The sequence below is a fragment of the Etheostoma cragini genome, chromosome 7 (genome assembly GCF_013103735.1).
Source record: "Etheostoma cragini isolate CJK2018 chromosome 7, CSU_Ecrag_1.0, whole genome shotgun sequence".
NCBI lineage: Eukaryota > Metazoa > Chordata > Actinopteri > Perciformes > Percidae > Etheostoma > Etheostoma cragini.
The window spans coordinates 18604613-18628543 of record NC_048413.1 but is presented as its reverse complement, the minus strand read 5'-3'; the positions used below and the strand labels follow the sequence as shown (position 1 = coordinate 18628543).

The following is a 23931-nucleotide window of genomic DNA, read 5'->3' as shown; positions in this document are numbered from 1 at the left end:
TGCACACAAACACTACATGGACGCTCAGTCCTGTCTTCCTTTGGTTTCAAACCACCTTTTTTCCTCGTCTGACCTGACCCAGTGCTGGATTTGGCGATGTATATTTTGAAGGGAGGATGATGGTGGTGACGGTGGTGCTGGTGGTACTGTTTGGGGGGGGGGGAAGGTTAGGGAGCCAAAGGAAAACATGTCACTCAGGGCCCATTAAAACGTAACCCTGCCTAGCAGAAAAAAAGGACCCATATCATCATTAAGTCATCTTAGGGCGAAGCAAAAACCGCAAATATTATTCCTGCAACTGCCCAATACACACGTGAACACACACTCCTCCCCTTCTTTTCCTTCAGATGACAGAGAAGACAGGATGATTGGAGCTACGTTGTGTTTGCTCACTGGCTGAGAATGACAAGAAGATGTTTTGGAACTTCCTGATCATACAACAGTTTGTATGTTTTCAAGAGCCGACATGAAGTACATCATACAGATAAAGTCTGTCTTTCTCACTGTGTAGACAAACCTTTCTGTGTATTCATCTGTCTTACCTATCTATTATTTTCAATGACGATTAATCCCTCAATTATTTTTTTTGAAGCGTGTGAAAAAAATGAAAACTATTCCTCGCAATGTCCCAGAGCCCAAGTGAGGTTTTCAAATTGCTTATTTTGTCTGACCAGTGGTCCAAACCAGATATAAATGTCAATGTTCGCTTAATAAATAACAATGACACAATTATTAAAATGGTTGTCGATTAGGATATTTCGGTACATCCATCCATACATCCATGCATAGCATCTGTGCCACGCGCACCTCCAAACACAAGCACGCACACACGCACGCACACACACTGTAACCAGGGGGCATTTGTGACGTTCAGCATTATGACAAATGACTTGCACCCGTGGTGTACTGGGGTGGCAGTGATTATAATATCCAGATAATCATTTCAAACAAATTATCATAATTATCAATCAATCATGAGCCTATTTAAGCGGGGGAGAGATGGGGAGTGTGGTGCTGCTGGCAGGGGGTAAACTATGGCCCGGAGCACTGGATCACTTCTGTGACCCATGAGCCTCCCTCTGTCCATATAATAGCCCTCATATATTTAGGGTCATTTAGCCCGGATATTTAGAAATTCAATTCCCCAGCTTGATATGGGACACACACTCATCAACTCACAACTGCAGCTGACCCCCATTTGGCTCCCTAGTCTTTCAACAAGGAGTTGGAAAAATCTACTTATAGGTCAGAGTTCATATCAACCCCTATCATTTTCCTATTTGCAACTAATGTTCCAACTAAAACACACATTTACTGCATACTTTGCTTATGGAACAACAACTGGTGCTTGAGTTTGTCTAAAAGAACATGAAAGCACATCTTTGTCATAAATAAAGAAAGACATGTAGAACTTCACTCAGAAAGAGTGACACAGAGACTTGATCGTCTTAAAGAGATATTTCGCTGTATCTTTTCACAGTAAATCCCCTGTGAAAAGCAGCAGGAATTGATTCAATCTCAGTGGTATTGAGAGGTGAATGAATAGCTTGAAGAGAGCGAGAGAGAGACAGAGAAATTGATAGAGAGAGAGATAGAATAAGAGAGAGATAGATAGTAGCCTTCAGGGAGAGATGATCGTCTTGGGAAAAAAGCAATCAGTGCCCATTGATTTTCTCTGCTGGTTGAATGGAGGGTGTCTATCTGGAAGTCATTATCTGCCATCTGATCTGCTGGAGTGTTTACACACGTCGGGATGGACAGCGGCGCTCTTCTGAAGATGGGGATTAACACGCACACACAAAACACACACACCGAGCATAGACTGCCTTCTTTCCCCTGTTCCCTATCAGGCCACCACTTTTAAATCCAAGGAATCCAAAAAGAAAGTCCAGTCCTTAGATATCCTATTAACTTCTACACACACACACAGACATAAATGTATGTGCAGTGTGTGAATGAGAACATACCTAAGCAGGGCCTAGACAGCTAAACAGACAGATAGTCCTGTTTTGTATGGCTGGACTAGACCAAACCAAACAATCCCTGATCCTATCCCCAATAGCCCCTGATAGCAATCTATAGCTCCAACAACACCGTGCCGTGTGCAGAGAGAGAGCCGGCAAGGTATGAAATAAGTGGAAGAGGATGGATGAAGTAAGTAGAGAGGGAATTCTGATAACACAACTATTTTTTATTTTCTGTCTGTGGGCGGGGTGTGGAGATGCATGTGTGTAAGCCAATATGGCTTGATCAATGTCTAAGCAAGTGCTGGATATGATTCCTAGACCTTAAACCCCGCGCGCGCGCACACACACGCACGCACGCACGCACACACACACACACACAGCTGTAAGCTCTGGGCAGCTTTCAGTAAGTGGATGGGAGAAGCTACAATAACATCTTTGCTTCCGTTTTATCTCTTGCCTTAACCCCGACTCTACCAGTACCCCCCACTTGCCTTAACACTCCTTACTGTCTCGGCAAAGTAGAAAGAACCTGCGTTTCTGGTTTTGAAACTGGTTTCGTACAGTTTGAAAAAGTATAAGGTTACTATATTAGTAATATATATGATTTTTCTCTTAAAATATGTTTATCATAGAGAATATCCTTTTTTATCACACTTAAATTGACTTTCTGTACAGTGTATCTACACTGTGTCTGGAACAAGTCCACGAAAAAATCTGTCTTTTGAGTACCAATTGTAATACTATTGTGTCAAACATATGGTTTGTGTGGTATAAGTTATGAAGTGGACACATATTCATGAAGTAACTAACTGCTTATGCATCTCATCCATTAACCCATCCATGTGTTCTTCCTGCTTTGTAAAGGAGTAGTCAGAATGCCAATATGAAATTAATCTGTGACAATAGTGGCTGAAATATACTTTACATTGATTCAATATTGTGCACTGTACTTATATTTTGCTCCATATAAAATATGTAGTATAACAGATATAAACAAAACAACATCTGTTTATTTTGTAAAGTATCGGGCAACAACAAGAACTAATAACTCAGCAGTCGTGCAAACACACACACCTTACAGCAGTGAACTAGTTTATTCACAAGCTACAACTCAATTAACATTCTGCCTTAATCAAGCATAGCGATGGTAATGACATGGTGGAAAAAGGAGAAGTCAATGTTTATGTACATGTGTGTGTGTGACTGAGTGCATGTGACTGCACGATGTGGATGAATGAGTCATGTCATAAGGAATGGCTCATGCATAATTTCATTCATATTCATAACAGGCATGTGGTCTGCCACCGCCCGATGATGGCCCACCGCAACTCACACTCTGCATAATGCGATGTGGCCAGTATGTGTGTGTGCGCGTTTGGATTTTATATATCGTAGGTACGCATACTGTATGTCTGTGTTCTGTCATATCGTGTGTGTGTATTGCAACTGTAAGCTCCTATCAGTGCATGCACGTGTGTATGTGTCTTTGTACATGGAAGTGTATAAATGTGTGTGCATGCAGAGTCAAGTGCGTGGGCTACTCTCATGTGGAAGGCGGTTAGGTAGTTTAAAAAAAACGTCTAGGTTTTTCCACACTGTACGAACATGTGGGGAACAGGGACCAACCCAAACCACCTGCGGTCAACTCTTAAAATAAGCTCATTGACTAATGTAGGATTTCAAATCAACCAGTCAGTCTGTTATTTGCATGCCTGCCTGTTTATAGAGGGTACAGCAACAAGACCCTTAACCTGAAATGCAAATAAGGACATTTTCTAAGGGCCAAATTGGGCATAATTGTAAATTACACCGAAGGACATTATGAGGAAAATACGTCTTTCCAAGGTTGCTCATGAGGCATTTCCTCTTGCACACTGCTTGTATTAAGGGGAGCTGGATTATGTGTTGAAAAGTAGTCCACCATTACTTCTGCTACCGATGTTTTGACCGCCCTGTCATGTAAGATAAGACGAAAGGCACACAAACTTTGGCGGCAAATCCCAAATGTCAGCTTCAATTTCTTTGATAGCTAAATCCATGATGAACACCACTCATGTGACATAATAGATGTTTTAAACTCTGTTCTGTCAACCAACATTAATCAAAGTCCACTTACGAATTGTAAACAAAAGTTTTTATTTAAGGCTCATATTTCAACCATTATTGCGTCGTATTGCTATTGCACTGCAAGGTCAGTCAATCAATTTTGGAATTTAAAAAAAACACTGCCAATAGTGGCGTTTGAAAACACTAGTGCCATACCGGAAATATGAATTGCTCCTCTAAAACTCAAATCTGATTAAAAAAAAAAAAACACATACTGTAATGCTGTCCCATTTTTAACCATTGACTTAGGATTCAACAACCCTGCCACTGACTTGACTTTGAGCTACGCCTGCATGGCTTTAGTTATTCCCAGAAAGATGGTCCAATCTGCTGCAGCCATTGTTCTTTCATGGACCATTAGATGGGCATGAACTCTCTCGCTGTCCTTTCTTGACCCGGTGACACTGGCCGTAAAAGCAAACTGCCCAGCCTCTTCAATAAATGTATCACCTCATAAAGTGGTCAGTGACTGGTCAATGAGACGTGTCGATCACAGTGTGTGTTCATGTGTCAGTGTTTTTGTCTGAGTGAAGAGAGGCTTTCTGTTCTTTGATAAGAAGGGCTTATAAGTTAGTGAAACTCCTGCAAATGACTCCAGTTTAGGAAAAGATGACCCTTTTCGTTCAAGCCTTGGTGTGCTTTGCTGAACCTTCTGTAGGAAGAAAACTGAACACTAATAAAAAATATTGTATTATATTAATATAGCTATTTGAAAAAATGCACCAATCAGAACATGCAGATTATGTTTTTCTGTGCACTAGAAATATGGAACAAATGTTTGATGATATGCATGCATGTTTGAAGATATTTGGTGTGTGTGTGCTTGAGCAGAGCCAGAGGAGTTGAGAGTAAACATACATTGTCTTACAAATACAGACATACAAATGAAGAATAGTTGTCCTGCTTTTTATGTTTGCTATAAACTGATAAACTGCCTCTTTATAACTTCACCCTCATAATTACGTTCAATACCTCTGATGTATAGGTAACCCAGCGGGATAGTTGTCATGCACGGCGGTGCTACAGAAACAGCAAGGTTACGTAAAATAACATAAAAAGGTGTAATTCTCCTACCTTTTTGATGCAGCTGTCAGGGGAGGCTTCATCATGGTCATTCATCATCTGCTGAGAAAACACAAACAAAAATGTATACATTGGTAAAGTGCTTAATGAAAATAAAAAATAATAAAAACCCACACAAATATCTCATAAAAACAAAAGTAAAAAAGGGAGGAAACAACATTTGATTTGATTGAGAAAAAATAAATAAAACTATTTATTAAAGCATTGAAAGACAGTACTGATTTCTGCGCTTCACAAGACCTCTTCTGCCATGGGTTGTGACACAAAGGGCGTTCACAGTTCATCACACAGACCCTCTAGGTTAGAAATCTGACCAGAGGGATATAATAATGGACTGAGAGGTCATAAAAACACACACACACAAGCAATCATAACACCACACACACACACACACACACACACACACACACACACACACACACACAGACTAAGCAATGAATGCCCCACGTTTGACGTTAATTCTCCGCTTCAGCGTTGCAGGAAATTTTGCTGAGACTCTGTCTGTAAGTGTGTGTGTGTGTGTGTATAATTAAGCCTTCAAGCAATATTTACTGGGGGCAGATGGGTAGAATGCTCCCAGTGTCTGCCAGAGGAAATGAAGGAAGTGGGGGAATGATGAAGAGATGGGGCTGCTGTGCTGCAATGAGGGAGCATTTCACATATAATTGAAACCCAGAGTCTCTCTCCGTCTGTCTGTCTCTTTCTCTGCCTTTCTGAAGCCCATTGATGGGAACTGAGGATCAAAGAAGAGATGCAGACTGTTTTCAGAGCACTTTCAGGTGGGGTGGGGGACCAGTGTGGTACGTCACTGAGTTCAAGTGAAATTAGGCCTATAAAACTTCCTCAAGCACAGACACACGGCATATCTGAGCCTCCCTTTTCCTGCTCCCTATCCTCCCTATCTGCCCTTTCATAGTAGGTGTGTTGTGTGGGTGTTGTGACAAGACTGGCTGCCTTTACATTAGAGCTGACATATTAAAGTTTGTTATTTCCTAAATCAGCCTAGCCCACCGTGATTGGGAAAGAGACATTTATCTGCTGTGGAATCTGCCATGGAAACTGTGGAGCCTTTCTGTCAATTCTGACATACAACAAGTTCTTTTGTGCAACTTTCTATACAAGGCCTCAATTTACAGGAGGTTATTATGAATTGGGTGTATGAGCTTCTGGATGTGGGCCCTCACGTGCCACTAGATAAAAGTGTCCATTTGTTTCTCAGTAAGGCTAATTACTTCACAGTAAAATAAAAAAAATAGTTATCTGAAATCATAGTAGCACATAGAAGTTCACTCTCAATTCTTCTTTCTCTCCTCTAACTCAACAGTGAACCACATGAGCCATGTGTGCACTGGTGTGCCATACGAAGTGCTTTCGTACATTAAGCTGTCAAGGGATCTGTTTCTCAGCCTCAGCAAATGGGAGCAATTACACCACAGATACTTACAACAGTGTTCTCGGCCACTTACACATCATCTAAAGCTTTACAGAAGCATCCTGTTCCTAAAATCCGTTTCAAACAACACAACAACATGCCATTCCCAACAAAAGACGCCATGTCCCTCATGGTCCTTCAAATTTGTCACATCTTTTTGACTTTTAACTGTAGCACCCTTATTTTAAAGATAATAATTTTATTTTAAAGAAGATGTGCAAATAGAGTGGGGATGTAGAGTAAGTTTCACCAAAATCGGATTGTATGTCAATTATGAATGAAGAAAAAACTATGGAGTTTGGTCAGCTTTTTCGGTTTTTATGAAACTCTATACATTTTATATCAAATCCTAGCGTGTGTTCATGACTCTAAATTCACAGTTTTCACAGCATTTTAAGTTTGAATCAGGTTCATAGGGATGAGAAACTCCTGACAGTTAAGTGACCAAAGAGTAAGTGAATACAAGTGATTAAAAGTGTGCAGGAACATTTGATCTATTTGCAACTCATGTTTAAAATGTCTGTTTAGTGGCTGCAGAGTTTAATTTATCAGTAGATGAGAACTCTCGACTCTGTGCAGCGTCTTGTGAGGATGCGTATGTGTATGTATTTCTCAGAACAAGATAAATGGTTGTATTTTTTTGTAAAAAAAAAAAAAATAGCCACAGATTGGAAAGTGCTGGCTTGAACAAACAAAAGAGGCCAATTACAAACTATTTAGTAGAAAGAAAGACAAATTAAGTTAACGTATCTACTCTGTTAGTAAGAGTGTGCTTGTCAACTTTTTAAACATGGCAACGTAGAAAGTGAAATAGAGGGAGACAGATAGAGAGAGAAAGAGAGGGAGAAAGAGCGAGAGAGAGAGAAAGAGAGAGAGAGAGAGAAAGAGAGAGAGAGAAAGAAAGGACTTCCCCTTTCTTGTAATGCACTAGACCAGCTGCAATAGTTTACAAAACCAACAGCTTGGCTACGTCGTCTAAAATGCTACCAGGCGTTCAACAACTATACGACAATTTCTGGACTTTCCCCCCTGTATCTATTCAGCTACATGCCAAGTGTAAATATATGTGTGTATCAAATTGTGCAAGAGTAACCTAAAACTGTAGAAGACACGAAAGCAGACATGAGTGGTTTTTACTGATGCCTTAATGTCTTTCAGCTTCAGGTGGGGGGTCGGGATGGTGCATGCTTTCTATCATCCAATCCTCTGTTTTGGGCCCAGAAACACTGAGCTGACTGTCAGGAAAATGCTAATTATAAAGCTTCCTGGCTTTGAATTCTATGTAATTGTAATCCTAATTGTTTGCCTGTTAAAAAGTTACCCAAGGAGGTTATCTTTGTGTTTGTTTTTTGTTAAAAGATCTTAGTGAAAAGGGTTTCCATGGGTGAAAAGCAAGGGCTTGTGCAATGATGACAACAACTGTAACATAAAGGCAGGTTGAGGTTCTCTTTCAACACTTGCATACCGAGTTGCGCACACACACACACACACACACACACACACACAGAGAGAATAGCCTAGCCTTGCAGCAGGACCCTGTCAAGCAAATAAATAAGCTATTAATTAAAGAAGGAAAATGTGATTGGCCACTGACTGGCGGTGCTATGATTTATTGCTCGTGTCACCATCATCTCAAAGTGACTTTTACTGTTGGTTGGTGAGACAGGCCTAAATAGAGACTGGTCTATGTTGAGAGGGACGGATTTTCCACTACACAGAAAGAGGTAAAATTGTCCATTTGTTCTGTATCTACCCTGCTGAATGCTGACATGTCAATATGTCTTATGGAAAAGAGAAAACACTGAAGTGAGGGTAATTAGCAAGTGTGTGTAAGTGTGTCTGGGCACACAAACTCCTCTCTCTGGCTTATATGACCTCAAAAATAAACAAATCTAGTCGTGGTTTGATGAAAGTGCAGCCACCTGCAGAATCCTTTCCCCAAGAGTTGTCCAGACCCTCATTAGGGGTGTGCGTAAATGTGTGTTTGTGTATGTAACTGTGTGTGTGTGTGTCTCACAGTGTCTGTGGTGTGCACAGCTTTTGTTATTGGACAGAGTCAGGAGTTTTTCAACACCACTTTAGCACCATTCATATTGACATGCTATGATGACCCAACGGACAAAGAAAACACGGCGTGGGGAGAGACACTCAGTGAGTGGACTGCCTCATTGTTTTTCCAAGACCTGTCACAGCCTAAAAGACATGATGGAGCAAAACACCTCTCAGTTTATTTCCAGAACTCATTTAACAAGAAAAAACAGAAGACAATGTCCCATGAGGGTTTTCTGCATAGGGCCCATGAAGCGCATATGGTGTTTTTGCATGTACAACTCGAGTCAAACCTTTATAGACTGACCCACATATCATGACTTCTAGTCACACCGATGAGAAGGTTGAGTAAGTAGCCATAGCAACTAGAGTAGGACCTTACAAAGCTTATTCATCATCATCGTTAGGCGCGAGGAGAAGAAGAGGACCTTACTTGGAGGTTTGAGCCGTAGGAAAATGTTAGCATTCTGTTGCCAAAAACAATTCTCCACAACTCTGGATAATATGAAGCAATACAGCAACACAGCCCAATGGATGGCGGTGGATGTCACAAAGCCACAAGTTTCCAAAAAGAACCAACAGCAATCAAAACCTCAGGGCTTTTTTGAACCAGGGCCCTGACTGACAACCCATTGGCTGCAAGAGCCACACCAAGAAAGCCACAAATTGAAAGTTTTGCTACGCATTTATTGGGACCTTTTGCTGCTTTTTGGCACATTGACAGGATATCATTGTGGTGGCAGAGCCCTGGATGGGTTATTGATCTTATTGACGTATAGATGGGAGAGGAAGCAGTCTTTCACTGTGGGCCGTGTTAAATAATAAACTGCAGAGAAAGTGTATTTGTGTCAGAGAGCAAGAAAGAAAAATGAAAGGAGAGGCTCTGTTTTTCATTGCTGGAGACTTTAAAATAGCACCCAACCATCATGTCAGACATGATCTAAACAAATGGATGTGACTCCTCTGACTCCCAGATACTGCCAAATCTGATCGGAGCACTTAACAATCAAAGCTCCAAAAAAGGAGAAAAATAAATAAGGATATGCAAACTCCAGTGTTTTTCTCTAAGGTCTCTTGCTATCATTTAAACTCCCTGATAACGAACCTTTTACGTGTTCCTGCCAGTGACTGTTTGACTAAGGATACACGTCTGATTCAGTCTGCTTTTTAGCATTGAGTCACATGGTGCCTGGTTGTAGTTCCAAGTCCTTTCTCCGCTTGTTCTTTAAAAGGGTGTAAAATGGGGCTATTTCAGGACTTCCCAAAGATAGGGCCTGGACAGCTGACCCAAAACAAGACCAGAGCTACGACTTCTTAAAAACATGCCTCAACAATGAGGCTGCTCACAGAGCTTAAGCAGGGAGGTGGGGACACTAAGGCAGGACAGGAAGAAACAGGGTAGATATTTGCACTGCCAAATAGCAGGGAAATGGGTATCCATCAGATAAAACATATTCATAATGACTTTTATAAGTGGAAGACTTGAGGTACACTGGCCAAGGCAAACATCAAGGGGAAGGCTGATAGAAAGCTTTTTCTCTTTTGCTCTCTATCTTTCTCTGTCTTAGTTGATAGAGAAGGTAATTATGAATATAATCAGTGTTTGGTTCCTTATCTCCATCTCCATTTTTCTGTGAAGTTATTTGTGAGAAAATGATACAGTTAATTGGTAAAAGCAAAAGAAACTGATGCCAAAGGAATGTATGAGATGCCGTTGTCTGAAAGAAAGATCAGATTACACATATCACACCACGCTAAAGCTAACACTGTTACCCAACCCTACATACAGATGGGTCTATGCAGGGTGCGGCCTGTGACGGAACTGAGAACTGTTGGTGAGATAGAGCTTAGCGCACAAAGGTTAGATTTGGAAGGCAAACACTCAGAACTATTGTGCGACTCTGAAAAGTTATGGCCACTTGTCAAATAGAAATGGCTGTTATTTACAGAACGAGCACTGACCCCATGTACCCTAAGATTCTTTGTTTGACTTATGAAGAAAATGCCATAGTGAAATATCCTGCTAAGGTGTGCATATACTCCGGACAGGCTTGTCTCATCATTTCAATGTCCTGGATGATTCAGAAGTCTTGCATAGACATGTGTGGGTTTAGGTGCCACACACGATTGGTACAAATGAGCAGATTAGATATTTGTATTCATACATCTGACAGTTGCAGGGTTTGAAGTAATTTCTTTGTAACAAACTAATGTTTCAAGGTGAAGTTTGCACTTAGTCCGCAAACAAACCTTGGGAAATAAGCTCACTTTCATGAAGAAACGAGGAAGAGGAATCCAAAGGGAGGTGGAGGGAGGAGGAAGAGTGCTGAATTCCGCAAATGTATTAAAAGGGTCATATTTTCATGGGGGCCTTGTATGACCATCCATCACCATACGTCCGAGGCCCTTTATCCATTTAAGGCCGCTGACTCTGAACTTGATATCGACAGAACCATACAGATAAATTATCTGCATGGCCTTCGCTTTATTGATAAGTCATTTGGACAGATGATCAGTAATAATCATAAGTGAATAAGGGTGTGGCGATAGATCTTCCGCGAGCAGATGTTGTGACAGCCGCAGGGTTGAGGCTCAATAAAAAACCCTACCTTTTGGCCTAAGAGGATTGCTTACACAGCATCGACAGCTGCCATGGCATGCCTTTCAGATAATGATATATCACGTCCTCCCTCTTCATTTTAATAAAGGTTGCAGTTTATCGATATGTTGTAGCAGGAAGAAAAATAATATTGCAGTATTTCTAATGATCTCCTATTCTTCCCATGACACATATTGCCTCTGAGCAAGCAGGGGGTTATGGGAGTAAGATTTAGGGTCTTGACTTGAGGGCATATAGATTGAATTAAAGGTCATGCCATGGATACTTTTCATTTCACATACATCAGCTGAAAGAGATGCCTGCACAGCCTATGCATACATAAATGTTTACATTTATGCACTACGTAAATCTGATATTGGCTTTTCAGTTCAGCAATGTCATATGTTTCATATCTCCATTTCCCCTCGCAAACTACATTTGTGTATTTAGAAACATACACCAGACCACACTGTCTGTCCCTTTGTCTAGTGCCAATATGAATCCCTAATTCAAACCAGGAATTCCTTCAGGTAGGTAGAAAAGGACACGGAAATACAGAGAGGGAGATCTCTCATCACATCAGGGGATTTTCTGGACAGCAGCCACTGAGATATTGTCACGTGACGACGGATAACTGGCGAGTAAATTGCATATCGTTTATCGAGGTCCGGCTAAATATTTACCCCCTTTGCATATTTCAACATAAACAGAGGGGTTTTGGTAGCTTTTCATTCCTCCACTCTCCCTCTTTCTTCAAATCCAATATATGTAGAGAAAGGACAAGCTGGCTTAAACAAGAAGACTTGATGTGGGCCGCAGTTAGAGTGCAAGACAGAGGGAAACGAGGAGACAGGAAAATACATTTTGAGAAAGCTGGTTTTTGCTTCAGAGAATGCATTTGTGTTGTATCTATACTTGTGTGTGTGTTAGTCGGTCAGGCACCCCCCTGCAAATCCATCCTGTGGTTTTCTGCACTTTTTTACCACACACACACGCACACGCGCACACACACACACACACACACACACAGAGTTTGGGCGCGGGCCCAAACATAGAAGTGAACAGTCTCTAGTGACTCGGAGGCTAAGTGCATGTATATATGGGTCAGTGCTTGGACAAGCAGGAGCTTTCTTAGGTCTTCAAGGGTTTGCACCAAGGTCAAGCCCTACAGATGATGATGATGATGCTTAAGAAGGCTAACTACATAGCCTAAAAGCTATGCCAAAGCCACGCCGAATGACTTGCTGATGAGACTCCTCCAGCAGATAAATAGACAAGGCCTGATCGTGGATTTCCTGCTTAGGGGTGTGAGTGTATTTGTATGCAGCAGAACTCATTGTTGATATAAATTTAATCTGAGGAAAATGATACACATATTAGAACGGTTACATAATTACAGTAGAAACAGTTACGGCTAAATGATCAAACACCATCCACAGCTCCTCTGACTTCTGGACTCTCAAAGTACGGTATCCACTTAGTTTTAGCCGGTCTCAACTCTGTCAATGGTCTTTTTGTACTGGTATAGCCTCTGTGTTTACAGGGAAGACTTAGAGCTTAGATGTTAGGTCATCAGTAGGACAGAGGTGAATAGTGTGGTGTGTGCTGAGGAAAGAGTAAACAGATCCTAGTGTTCATAATACACTCTTTGTCAAGCTACAGTACATCCACACTAAAACGTTTTTTGTTTCAAAAAGCCTAACGTCCACATTACTAGTTTACGTTAAGTTAAGTTTTAGAACTCTTTGGAAACACAGTTAGCCACGTTCGCCTTCGTGATTGCATCTTATCAGTTAAATCGTGTCATTCCACGATTAGCCATGTGACTCTTTTCCAGACGCAAACAAACAATATCAGCCATGACTACCAGTGGTTAATTCCACATGGATAACGAATTACAGCCGTTTCTGACCTTGTTGTTAATGCTAGCAGCTGTTGTGCAGTTGAATTCTGCATTTTATAATGCTGCTACTGACTACCTGCAGAAGAAGAAAGCTATTATTTGAGCAATTTGCAACAATTCCCATGTCCAGCGGCGTTATCAGCATTAAACCGTGTTTACAATTAAAACTAAGGAATACTGAACACTGCATCTGTTAACATGACGCTGTCCTTTCTTTTACCGAAACTGATCAACTGTAGGAATAAAATGTGTTTCTTCCTTATATGATTGATTTGGCATTCTGCAAAGCCATCAACAGGTTAAGTGAAAAAATTCAATCAGGCCGGGTTAGCTTTGTTGGTAGAGCAGACGCACACATATAGAGGTTTACTCAGTGGCGCAATGGCCGCAGGTTAGACTCGGCCCTTTGCTGCATTCACCCTTTATCTCTCCTTTTATGTTTCCATCTGTTCTGTGGAAATAAAGGCCTGAAATGCCCCCCCAAAAAAGTCTTAAAAAAAAAAAAAACTTCAATCAAAAGATTAAGTTTTTTTAACTGAAGCACGTACACGATATAAATACCAACAATAATAACGGCAGCTTAATAGTTCTAATGGCTGCTATTAGCATGCGTATTATTTTGAGTATGATGTGGAGATAAAACACAAAATGCATTTGTGTTTAACAAACTGACTGTAACTAGTGCACTGTTTATCCTAGTGATTTCTTCTGGTGGCCAATCAGATTATTTGCACGGTGGAAACATATAAAGACCAGAGCAGTTAAGTCAGCTAGTAATGCCAAAAGATACTGTCTGGACATACTGGCTACAAATGGTTTCTTTCACCATGGTGGCCAGTGAGGAATACATTTTGCCGGGGTATATGCAAAGAAAAAATTAAGGCCAAATGCATATAATGGCCCCTAAATCATGATGACTGGTTATTCTCAAATTCTGTTCTTCCACCATCTATTCAACAGTCCTTCAAACTATAACAACTGGAAAAATAACAATATAAAAGCTGTCCTGAGATTATACAACATTGTATAAATGCCACTTAGCAAGGCAAGTTTATTCATAGAGCACCTTCTCATACACAGAGGTCATTTAAAGTGCTTTACAGGCAGAACAGCAATAAAAATATACAATGAGATACATGAAAGGACAGACCCATTTCATAAAGGTACAACAAATTTAAAACTAAACATATTAAAGTAATTAAAAGTGCTATAAAACAAGACAAATTAAAAGCTCTGGAAAAGCGAACAGCCTTTAACTGAGTTTTACAAATGGTTACAGTTGGCGTACATGTCTTGGATCCAACGGAAGGTGATTCCAGCAGTGGGAAACATAATGGCTAAAAGTGTTACCACATTTAAACTCTGGGCACCACTAACTGACCAGTCTCTGCTGATCTGATAGACCTACCTGGCTCATACTCAGTAAGTATCTGCAATATATTTTGGGCCTAGACGATTGGAAGACATAAATGCAACAGGGCCTTGAAATCAATTCTATATTGAACTGGAAGCCAGTGGAAGGACTTAAGGATTGGAGAAATGGGTTCTCTCCTCTTGGTATTGGTTACTATTCTAGCAGCAGCATTTTGATTGAGTTGAAACTGTCTTACTGTCTTCTTGGGGACACCAGTAAGAAGCACATTACAGTAGTCTGCCCTCCAAGTACTGAAAAATGCACTAATTCAGAGAGCAGCAACAATTTCAAACACTGAAGCAGCATTGAGAAATGATTGATTGAACCCATTGTGCAAATGAAACCACCACCACTCTGTTCTCACTGATTTGCTCAGTCTACCATGTGTTGCTACACAGCAACCTCTTTGGGGCTCCCATGGTCTGTGTCCAGTTTTTGTTCTCTCTCCAACCCTCCCCGTCTTTCTTTACACACACACTATTTATCCTTGCTCTCAAGAGATAGCAACATTATCAACACAAGCGCTGTCTCCAAGTCCACAGGATCAGCCCATCACCTCCATAATAAATGTCAAGCGTTCATGATTTATGCAGCTAATGAAATTGATTAGTTGGCTACAATGTTCCAGAACATTGTAATTGCATTATTCACTACTGTCCTGTGTACTCAGCTTGTTTGAAAGATCAACGTCTGTGTTTCTGGGATGAAACCAGCACTGGGTGGTGAAAGCAGGCTGTGAGACATCTCGTCAACCACCCCTTGACAATGATACAGTTGCATCTTTTGAGCCTCTGTCATCAGTCTTTATGGTCTGACCTTGAGGACTTTTCGGAGAAGATATAATTGAGCGGAGATAATGTAGCAGTCCCACTTCCTTGTACAAAGGCCATTGTCTGATGTTTTTGCCATCAAAACCCCAGATGAATTGAAGTGTCACTGACTTTGATAATTTCAGGGATGGTCATAGACTTCAAAAGACTGCGTGGTAATGATGTTGCAAAAGCGATGATATGATGATGCTGTCTATCCTGGGGCACTGAATGGAAAAAACCTTTGTACAACAGTGGACTTTGTGGTGCAAGACACTGCCAAGTAGAATTTGAATATCTGACAGATACCTCATTCCAAAGTTCACATCTATCTTATGAGATATTAACCAAGTACTGCATCAATAGAAAAGACCACCATTTTTAGCACTCTGGATCCATCATGGGTGTGTCAGACTGCCAAATGCTCAATACTTTATCAAAGACAAAACCCACCTCTAATATGCAGGTTAATGCAAATATCTATTCAGTTGACCTTCGGGCTCATCACAAATGAGTTTTATTAGCTGGGCCATATAAGGTCTTTACAACCCTGTTAGTGTGAAGCAGAGACTATCTCTGTCACTAAGATTGATGTTCCCCGGCTTATCGAGCACTTCCGTTATCAGCAAAAACCTTCGGCAAAGGATACTAAGTCCCATTTGCACAGCTCAGACTTGAGATTCATCAAACTTCACAGGTTTTTATCATTGCCATCACCAACTGTTAACCACCACAAAAATCTTATCGTTAATTTCTTCAGTGGTGTCATTGATACCAGTTTCCTTTTTAATGTGGAGCTATCATCATCATCCTGGCTTTTAGAATAACAAAGGTATGATATGTACAGATAGGATGCTCTGCCGTGCTCTCTGAACCCTGGTTTATTGCTGTCTGTCTGTCTGGCCAGTCCCTGGGATGATGACAGATGACTTTATTGCGTTGCATGGTCACAACTAGGAGCCGGGACTTTCCATTAGTCATCTAACTAGAGTAATCAGCATGGAAAATGTTTGCAAACACCCTCTTGACCCTTTATTTGTTGTTTTTATCTCTGCAAACCCAGAAGGTACGCTATTCTTCGCCCACGCCTTAAAAAAAAGACCAAAACAACAGGGAAGAAACTGAGTTTTGGAGCCCTCATTAAATTTTTTCTCATTTTGGCCCCTGTGGTTGTAATAAATGACTTAGGGAGAGAGTTATTGGACAAAGGAGGAGGGAGGGCGAGGGGCAAGCTTGGTGAGAGGAAACTTATCTGTCCTTGGGCTGTGGGACAGAACACAGTGCCGGCTTTATTCAGCGTCTCAGCCCTGTCGTTAAGGAACGATGACACACTCCTCCAGGCCCACATTAATCTTTAACAGTGTGATTTCTAAAATAACATCAGTGTTTTCCCTAAGGCACGTGGGGAGAGAAGGTCCTGTTGAGCTCTGTCTAGGTTTTTTTTTCCTCCACACTGTTGTCCAACATTGGAGAGCAGAGAGCAAGGGAAGGGATTGCAAAACTAAAAAGGATTGAACAGAGAGAAAAGAAGAGCCAAAGAGTAGGTGGAGAATAAAGTGGAGCTGGAGCGGATTTGGTGCAACGTCACCAGATGTTACAGGCCCTTGACCTCACTTACTCACCCTGACAGTTGCAGCTCCAGTGGCTCCCTCGCACCACACATTATTGTTGTTAACAGTGTTATCACAGGGCTGCCCTGGGCAAGATAACGACGGTGGCCGCTGATGGGCCTTAAGTGAATGAGGGACTGGCTGCAGACACATATACAGAGAGGAGTGTCAGTCAGCTTGCTTCTGGTTAATGACAGTGGAGAGATAGAAGCTGAAACAACATTTTCTGAGGAACTCTGTGTGTTTAACAGCAGACTGTGAAAAGGGGGAATGGGAAATAGGACAGTGCCACTAATGTTGTTTGGGTTTTGGGAGCCAGACCGGAATCTCTCTCTCTCTCTCCCTATCAGGGCCGAGGGAGGTAACTTGGCTGCTTGCTAGTAACCATTACCCAGCATGATAGCGCTGCAACTTTGAGGTTTCCTATTGGGACAAGCAGGGGGTCTCGTAAGGCACAAAAATAACGATGGAAGATCAATTGAGCCGATTCTGACAGATAACCGAAGCCAAAACCCCTATCTTATAAAGCCAATGGATTATTGAAAACATCTCTTCTCCCCAAATAACATCTCTCTTGCCTGGGCTCTTACCTCTTCTCAAACGCTGTCTAGATACAGTATATCTTGTTTCACAGCATTTTCAACTCAGTAGTTGTAAGACTGATAGGAGTGCTCCCTTTATAGGATTTTTTAAGACTTCTTTGAGGCTGTTAAGCTGTCGGATAGGCTTATCCTTTCCGTACCATCCAATAACTTCCATGTGTGTTGCGTGTCTTTTCTCATCTCCTCCCTCTTTCCTCTGTCTCCTTTCCGCTGAGTGCTCCACACAGTATACAGAAGGTCGGGCCAAGGCTAACATGTATCTATAATGTGTTCGTCTCAGGCAGCCCCCTGAGGAGTGGAGCGCTGCTCTGGCTCCTTGGCACAGCGGACAATGTGGGTGTTGTGTGGAGGAGCTGGCTGGCTGTACACTCACAGACGAGTCAATCTGGGGCCACTACTGAACTGCTGCCTGTCCTGCTGCTCTAGTGCCTCAATAAAACCCCTCTTCACTGATTTAAAAAAATGCTTATGCCCTTATTTATTTTGCATTAATTTAAAAAATGACAACTTTTTCTTCTACTCCTCATGCTGGATTTGCTCTGTTCTTACCCCTCGCACTCAGTCCAGCATGCTTTCTTTTGTGGCCTTGTGTGTGTCTAAGTGTCTATGTGTGCCTACATGAGAGCACTCCTTTTCACAGTGGTGACACCCGGCAGATTGAGACATCAGGCGCCTGCTTGCTATGGTAAATTAGCCATTCTTCTCAGGGACTAATTGGAAATGTAAATGTTATGCAGGGATGAAGAAGAGCTGTGAAGGTATGCGGTCTGCCTGAGAGAGGAAAAAGTTTTTGTTTTTTTTTAATGTTTCTATAATTATGAATTTTTATGAATACTCTGATCATCGCTAGGTTGAGGGAAATTGCAAAGAACAAAACCTACTTAGTAAACAGTGGATACTGGAAGGCAGTGAACAATTTTTAAGCCTTTGTGGAGACATATTCCCATCCTGAAACCCTTGCCACTTTTAATGAGCAAACACTCTGAATTAGAAGCAAATGCATTTCCATGCATAATGACTCAACCACAAAAAAGAAAAAAAACATTAATTACAGTGCCTTCGTCTACATAATTCAGAATAAAATATGAAACAAAAAATGCCACTAACACTAATTGACTAATTCATCACAGGACCTTGTTGGTAAATGTTCTTCCTTGCATGAGTAGTTTCAGTAAAATGGAAACATTTGCATAAAGGTTTGAGGACCGGCAGGCGCCACTAAACACTGAAAAGTGAGACAAAATATTGTTAAACAACATAGCATTTCTTGATGTAATAATTATGAATACCTCGTTCTCAGAGGTGGAAAGTAATGAAATACATTTACTCACGTTAGTGTATTGAGTAGGTTTGTTGTGTATTTTGTATTTGTTTTTAAACTTGGTAGTTTAAAATGTACTTCATTACGTTTTGAGTGAAGTAATGTATTTTGCTACATTACAGATCCCATCCGTTACTGAGTAAAAAAAAAAAAAAGTGTTAACAAAAACTGAAAGGTAGAAAAAACATAGCATCTAGGCTGCCTACCAGGAGCCAGGTCTTTTTGTAGGAGATTGAGAACGAGATGGAGGTTAATGTCATAAAACACGTTGCACAGCTGCAATGTATGTAGTCTGTTGTGTCCTAAAATTATGGCGAAAAATATTTTTGCATTGACATTTAATGTGATGTTTTGAAAATAACAAAAACAGCCCAACTTTGTTTTCTGGCAAGCATCATCTTCAAAGTATCAAAGTCAAAGTGGTGTGACTTTGTTCTTCATAAGCAGACAGTCCTGTGAATGTGGCCAAAGTCTGGCCCGTACACAGTTATGGGCGGTACTCCCCGTTGTTGGGGGTGAGTTTGAGGTGCTGGGAAAAAGGGCTTTTGCATTCACGGTAAATGAAGCCTTGTGAGTAACCGTGGAGTGAATGCTTCTTAACTGATGAGTCCAGAGACAACTTCCCAGATCTTCTCTGCAACATGGAGACACCCACAATACTAAAGACCTACTGCCACCTTTAGAGCAAACCGCAGAAAGCCACTGAATAGCTTAGTTTTAGCCTCAGCCATGAAAACAAATTTAAACACCGTGAATCGAGTTTTGTCTCATTCTTCTTAATTGGCAGCAGCAGGTTTTTGCCTCTTTTTCTTCACCGTTCAATATGAATAAATGGGACATGCTTCTCATCCCGGCTTTCAGCCTATGACTGTTTATTTATCTGTTTCAACTACACCCAGGGGAACAAAAGGCATGCAGAATAGCCACTGACAGCCATGTCGAATATCTCTTTCTGCCAAATCTGGCTGTTTTCTCTCACTGCTGTCACTTGATGTCTTTATGCAAGGCTGAGAGTTCACCACTATGAAAAAGGTGGGGGCAAGCTGAGTGAGTGACCCCCACAGGAGGGGAGTATTAAAAGTAAAAAAGAGAGCGAGACCCAGAGATGGATGAACCAGAAGGCGGAAGAAAAGGGGGAGAGGGGGCACCCCTGCCGGGTCCCAGGCATCTCGGCTGGCAGTCCCCATCTTTGCTTCAGACGGCTTTTGTCAAAGAGGGGAAAAGAGGGTCTCTTCTTCACTTGGGCATGGGACAATAGAGGTTTTGTCAGTCAGGGAGGGAACGTCGGTTGGGGAGTATGGAGAGATGCTGAAAGAGGAATAAAGCGAAGGACCCATCTTCACAAGGGGTGGGGTGACGGTGGTGGGCAGCTCTTTGGGACTGGGCAGATGTTGAAAGAAGGATGATTTATTAGCCTTAGTGTCCTTGGTGGCACTTGGCCACCATCCCAGATTTAGGAGAGAGGGAGAGAGAGAGAGAGAGAGAGAGAGACAGAGAGACTGATACATGGGGAAGAGGAGGAGGGGGGGCAGCAGCTATGCATCAGAGACATCTTAATACCTTCTTTGGGCATGGGGCGCTTCTGGCTCTCTGACTGTCACGGTATTTTTGCCTGATTCTCCGTAGAAAAATAACTTGGTTGGGAGTCATCTGCATCATTGAGCTGGACCTTGTCACCCAGCATTACCCTCGCCCTCCAACACAACCTCCCTGCAACAGACCCAAACACACTGTGTGTGCTGCCCTTGCTGCTGCACCACCACCATCACAATCGTTCCTCCCCTGCTTATATAAAACAACAAATTACCAAATTAACATTCCAAACAGCCCTTACTCTGCCTTCACAGTTCTGGGCAAAGACACTCTCAAACTTGCCAAAAAACAAGTGTAAAAGAGAAAGCGTTCTATGGGTGCATGTGGCTGTGTGTGTGCTTAAGTTTGTGTGTATTATGCATGCTTTGCATGCGTGTGTGGTCGGGGAGATCTCTACTTGTTGCTTCTGAGACAAAAAGTGTGTTTTAGTGTGTCTTAAGCAGCAGCAGATCACTGTAGCCTAAGCCCTGTGCTAAAATGGGAGGTGTCACATGTTTTACATCACAGCCTGGCATGACACACATGAAGACCTATGAACCTAGTTGTGTACGTGTGTGTCAGAAGCCCCTGAACCTAATGGGAAAAGAAATAGGAAGCATTCCTCTGTGCAAACCTTCCTAAACAGTTTTCCATTTTTGATGAGTTACCCTTTCCATCCACTCAGCACATCTCTCCCTCGTCTTTAATTCAAACTCGGCCACCCATTCCTTTCACAAATACACACACATTTTCTCTCGAACTTGACCCCCCAATTTATTCTTCCTGTTTCTAAGGTCCTCTCTGTCTTTTCCTCTCACCTCCCAGCAACATTTAATCTTGCAGCTTGTTTGTCCACCCTATTTTCCAGCCCTTTGCTGACAAACTGTAGGAGGGTTACTTAAAGTAGTAAAGGAAAGTTTGGACAGTTTTCATCAAGCGTACCCAGGGGGAAGATTGATTGGCAAAGTAATTTACTGCCCAGTGTCCGTTCTGTACTCCTCATTCTCTACCTCCCTCACTGCCCTTCTCCTGATTCATCTATCCATCCATTCATTCATTTGTCTCCAACTCTTACAAATCCATACTTGCTGCCTGGAGGCAAAGGTCTCAGTTGGAGTGACAGTGTGAGTGTGTACGTTTGTACATGTGTGTGTCTATGACAAGGTCTGCAGGTAAGCTTGAGACGGAGTCACGGTAACCACTGGCACAGATGAAAAGCATTCTTTGGGTTGATGATTAGATTGGCTATACAGCTGTAATAGTGTGTGCATGTGGTGTGCGTGTGTGTGTGTGTATGTATGTGTGTGTGTGTCTGTGTGTGTTTGACATGTGATTTTGGAGGTCTGGGAGAGGTGGGGCAAGCTTTTGACATGAATAAGAGGGTGGGTCATCTATCATCTAAAGAGAAGGGTTGAGGGGTTGAAGGAAAAGGCAAGAGAAAGGAGAGAAGAGGTTGCAGGGTCAAAGTCTCCATCACGCTCGCTGTCTTCTGTTCCCTCACTGTCAACCTCACGGCGATTGACCATTACAGCCTTGCTACGGCTGTTCTCCCTCACAAACAGCCCCACCCCTTCCACAAGGCCCCCGGAAACTTTTGTTCCGTTCATTAGTACAACAAATACATACAGATGCTCGGGGAGGACGACGCAGAGAGAGAAAGGATTTCTAAGCACAAGCTCCCTCCGCCCTAAGTGACGGATTTGGAGACAATCTGCTTCTTTGTAAATAAACGGCATGCCGAGGAGCTCATGCGAGAAGTGGTCTCATTATTCAATGTAAACGTGGACAGTTGAGTGTTTAAATAGGGTATTAGTGATAGGATGGTCTGTGATTTGCTTTACTTATTTTCAGGTTAATAGTGGAAAGACAGTATGGAAAAAAAAAAAGAGCAAATGCGGTATGTGACAATTAAATGGACACCCAAGAGTACGGGTGAACTGACAAGTGCCCATGGGACATCTAGTAGTGCTGAAAGTGCTGATTCTAAGGTCTGTGTGTGTCTTATATGTGTGAATATCATGTGAATATGTCTGAGAATGTGTCCTTATGGCTAACGTCAGCATCAACCCAGCATAATCAGGTTTAATTTCATCTAAGCAAAGCCCTGCCTTTCCCTTTCTCCTCCTTGATAGCTACAGTGCGCTTGGGCTAATGACTTTTGCTTCTGCGGTGTCCATCAAAGTTTCCACATCAGCTAAATAAAAAGGGGGGTCATAAAACATCTATTTGCCTGGTCTGCCAAGACATGATGAAATGATTTCTTTCCCATGGAGACACATCTTGATAGGAAAAGAGACGGCCGACTTATACCAGAGGTTAATGACGAACATGGGACAATGACTGTGTGTGTGTGTGTGTGTGTGGGAGTGGCGATGAATGGAGAGAAGCAGAGAAGATGGGTCCGGAGGCACAAAGACTGGCATACATGTCCCTCCACCCCCCACCCCCCCAATGACTGCTCCATCCAAGCTTTTTTTTTACTACTCAATGGCCCGTTTTCTCCTGTGTATCCCATGAATTATGTAAACGACTATGGAATCCCTTTCTTCCCCTGGCCCAGAAGAAGGCTGGAAAAGGGTGGAAGAAAACATAGAAGTGAGAGAAATGCCGCCTCCTCCTTGCTTTTTTCTCTTCCTTACGCTGCATCTGAACAACCTTTCATGTTGGCAGTGTGGGCCTGGGTTTCGGATCTGCAGCCATGTGAAAGGATGGCGGTGGCCGCTGAGTTGGTGGAGGGGGAGGGTAAGGGCACAATGACATATTCGAGGAACCAAGGAGGCAGGCAGGGAAAGAATGCCGGGCTTGTTGTTGGACAGCTTGACATTGATTAATGAGAGAGAGAAAGACACAGAGAGAGAAAATAAGAAGAGAAGGGTGGCATTGGTATAGTATGCCAGACTGGGGGGGGGGGGTGGACTCTCGTAGGGCTGAGACACTCCGGAAGAGCCCCGGGGGCTGCACTGCTGATCAGGAAGAGGGTGGCTGCAGTGTAATACCACCCATCACAAATGTGTGTGTGTGTGTTTGTTTGTGTGTGTGTGTGTGAGTGTGTTTGTGTGCCTGGTGATACCCTGACTATTTAGCCTGAGGGACTTGTCTGTCTTTTCTCATACACAAAAACGCATATAGGCACACACAATTCAACGTGGGTCACATCAATCCTCATCCATCAAAGTGCTCTTAAAAGACTGCCATCATCATCATCAGCATCATAAGTTGCTTTGTTGTCACTTTTTCACACACATTTAAGAAGCTCAGCTGTTCCCTGGAAAAGAAAACAGCAGTCATCCCAACTACAGCAGATGTCTTCTATTTACTAGTGCTGTCAAACAATTAAAATATTTAATCGCATTAATGTCACTTGGAGCAGTCAATCACACTTGGAGCAAATCTCTCACACAACGTAACACTGTCTATCAATAAAAGGGTGAAAAAGGACTTTGAAGTGGGGGGGGGGGGGGGGG

At 42.2% G+C, this 23931-nt stretch overlaps 1 protein-coding gene across 9 annotated transcripts in view; it reads right to left on the bottom strand.

Moving 5' to 3' along the window:
• prdm16 (PR domain containing 16) overlaps positions 1 to 23931 on the bottom strand; it is a 177406-nt gene that overhangs the window by 77582 nt on the left and 75893 nt on the right. For 8 of the 9 annotated variants that reach the window (XM_034876098.1, XM_034876104.1, XM_034876096.1 and 5 more), the window contains exon 3: positions 5148 to 5198. In XM_034876098.1, coding sequence (XP_034731989.1) covers positions 5148 to 5198 — 51 coding nt within the window. The remainder of the gene's footprint in view (positions 1 to 5147; positions 5199 to 23931) is intronic. The other variant, XM_034876097.1, reaches the window with a different exon arrangement.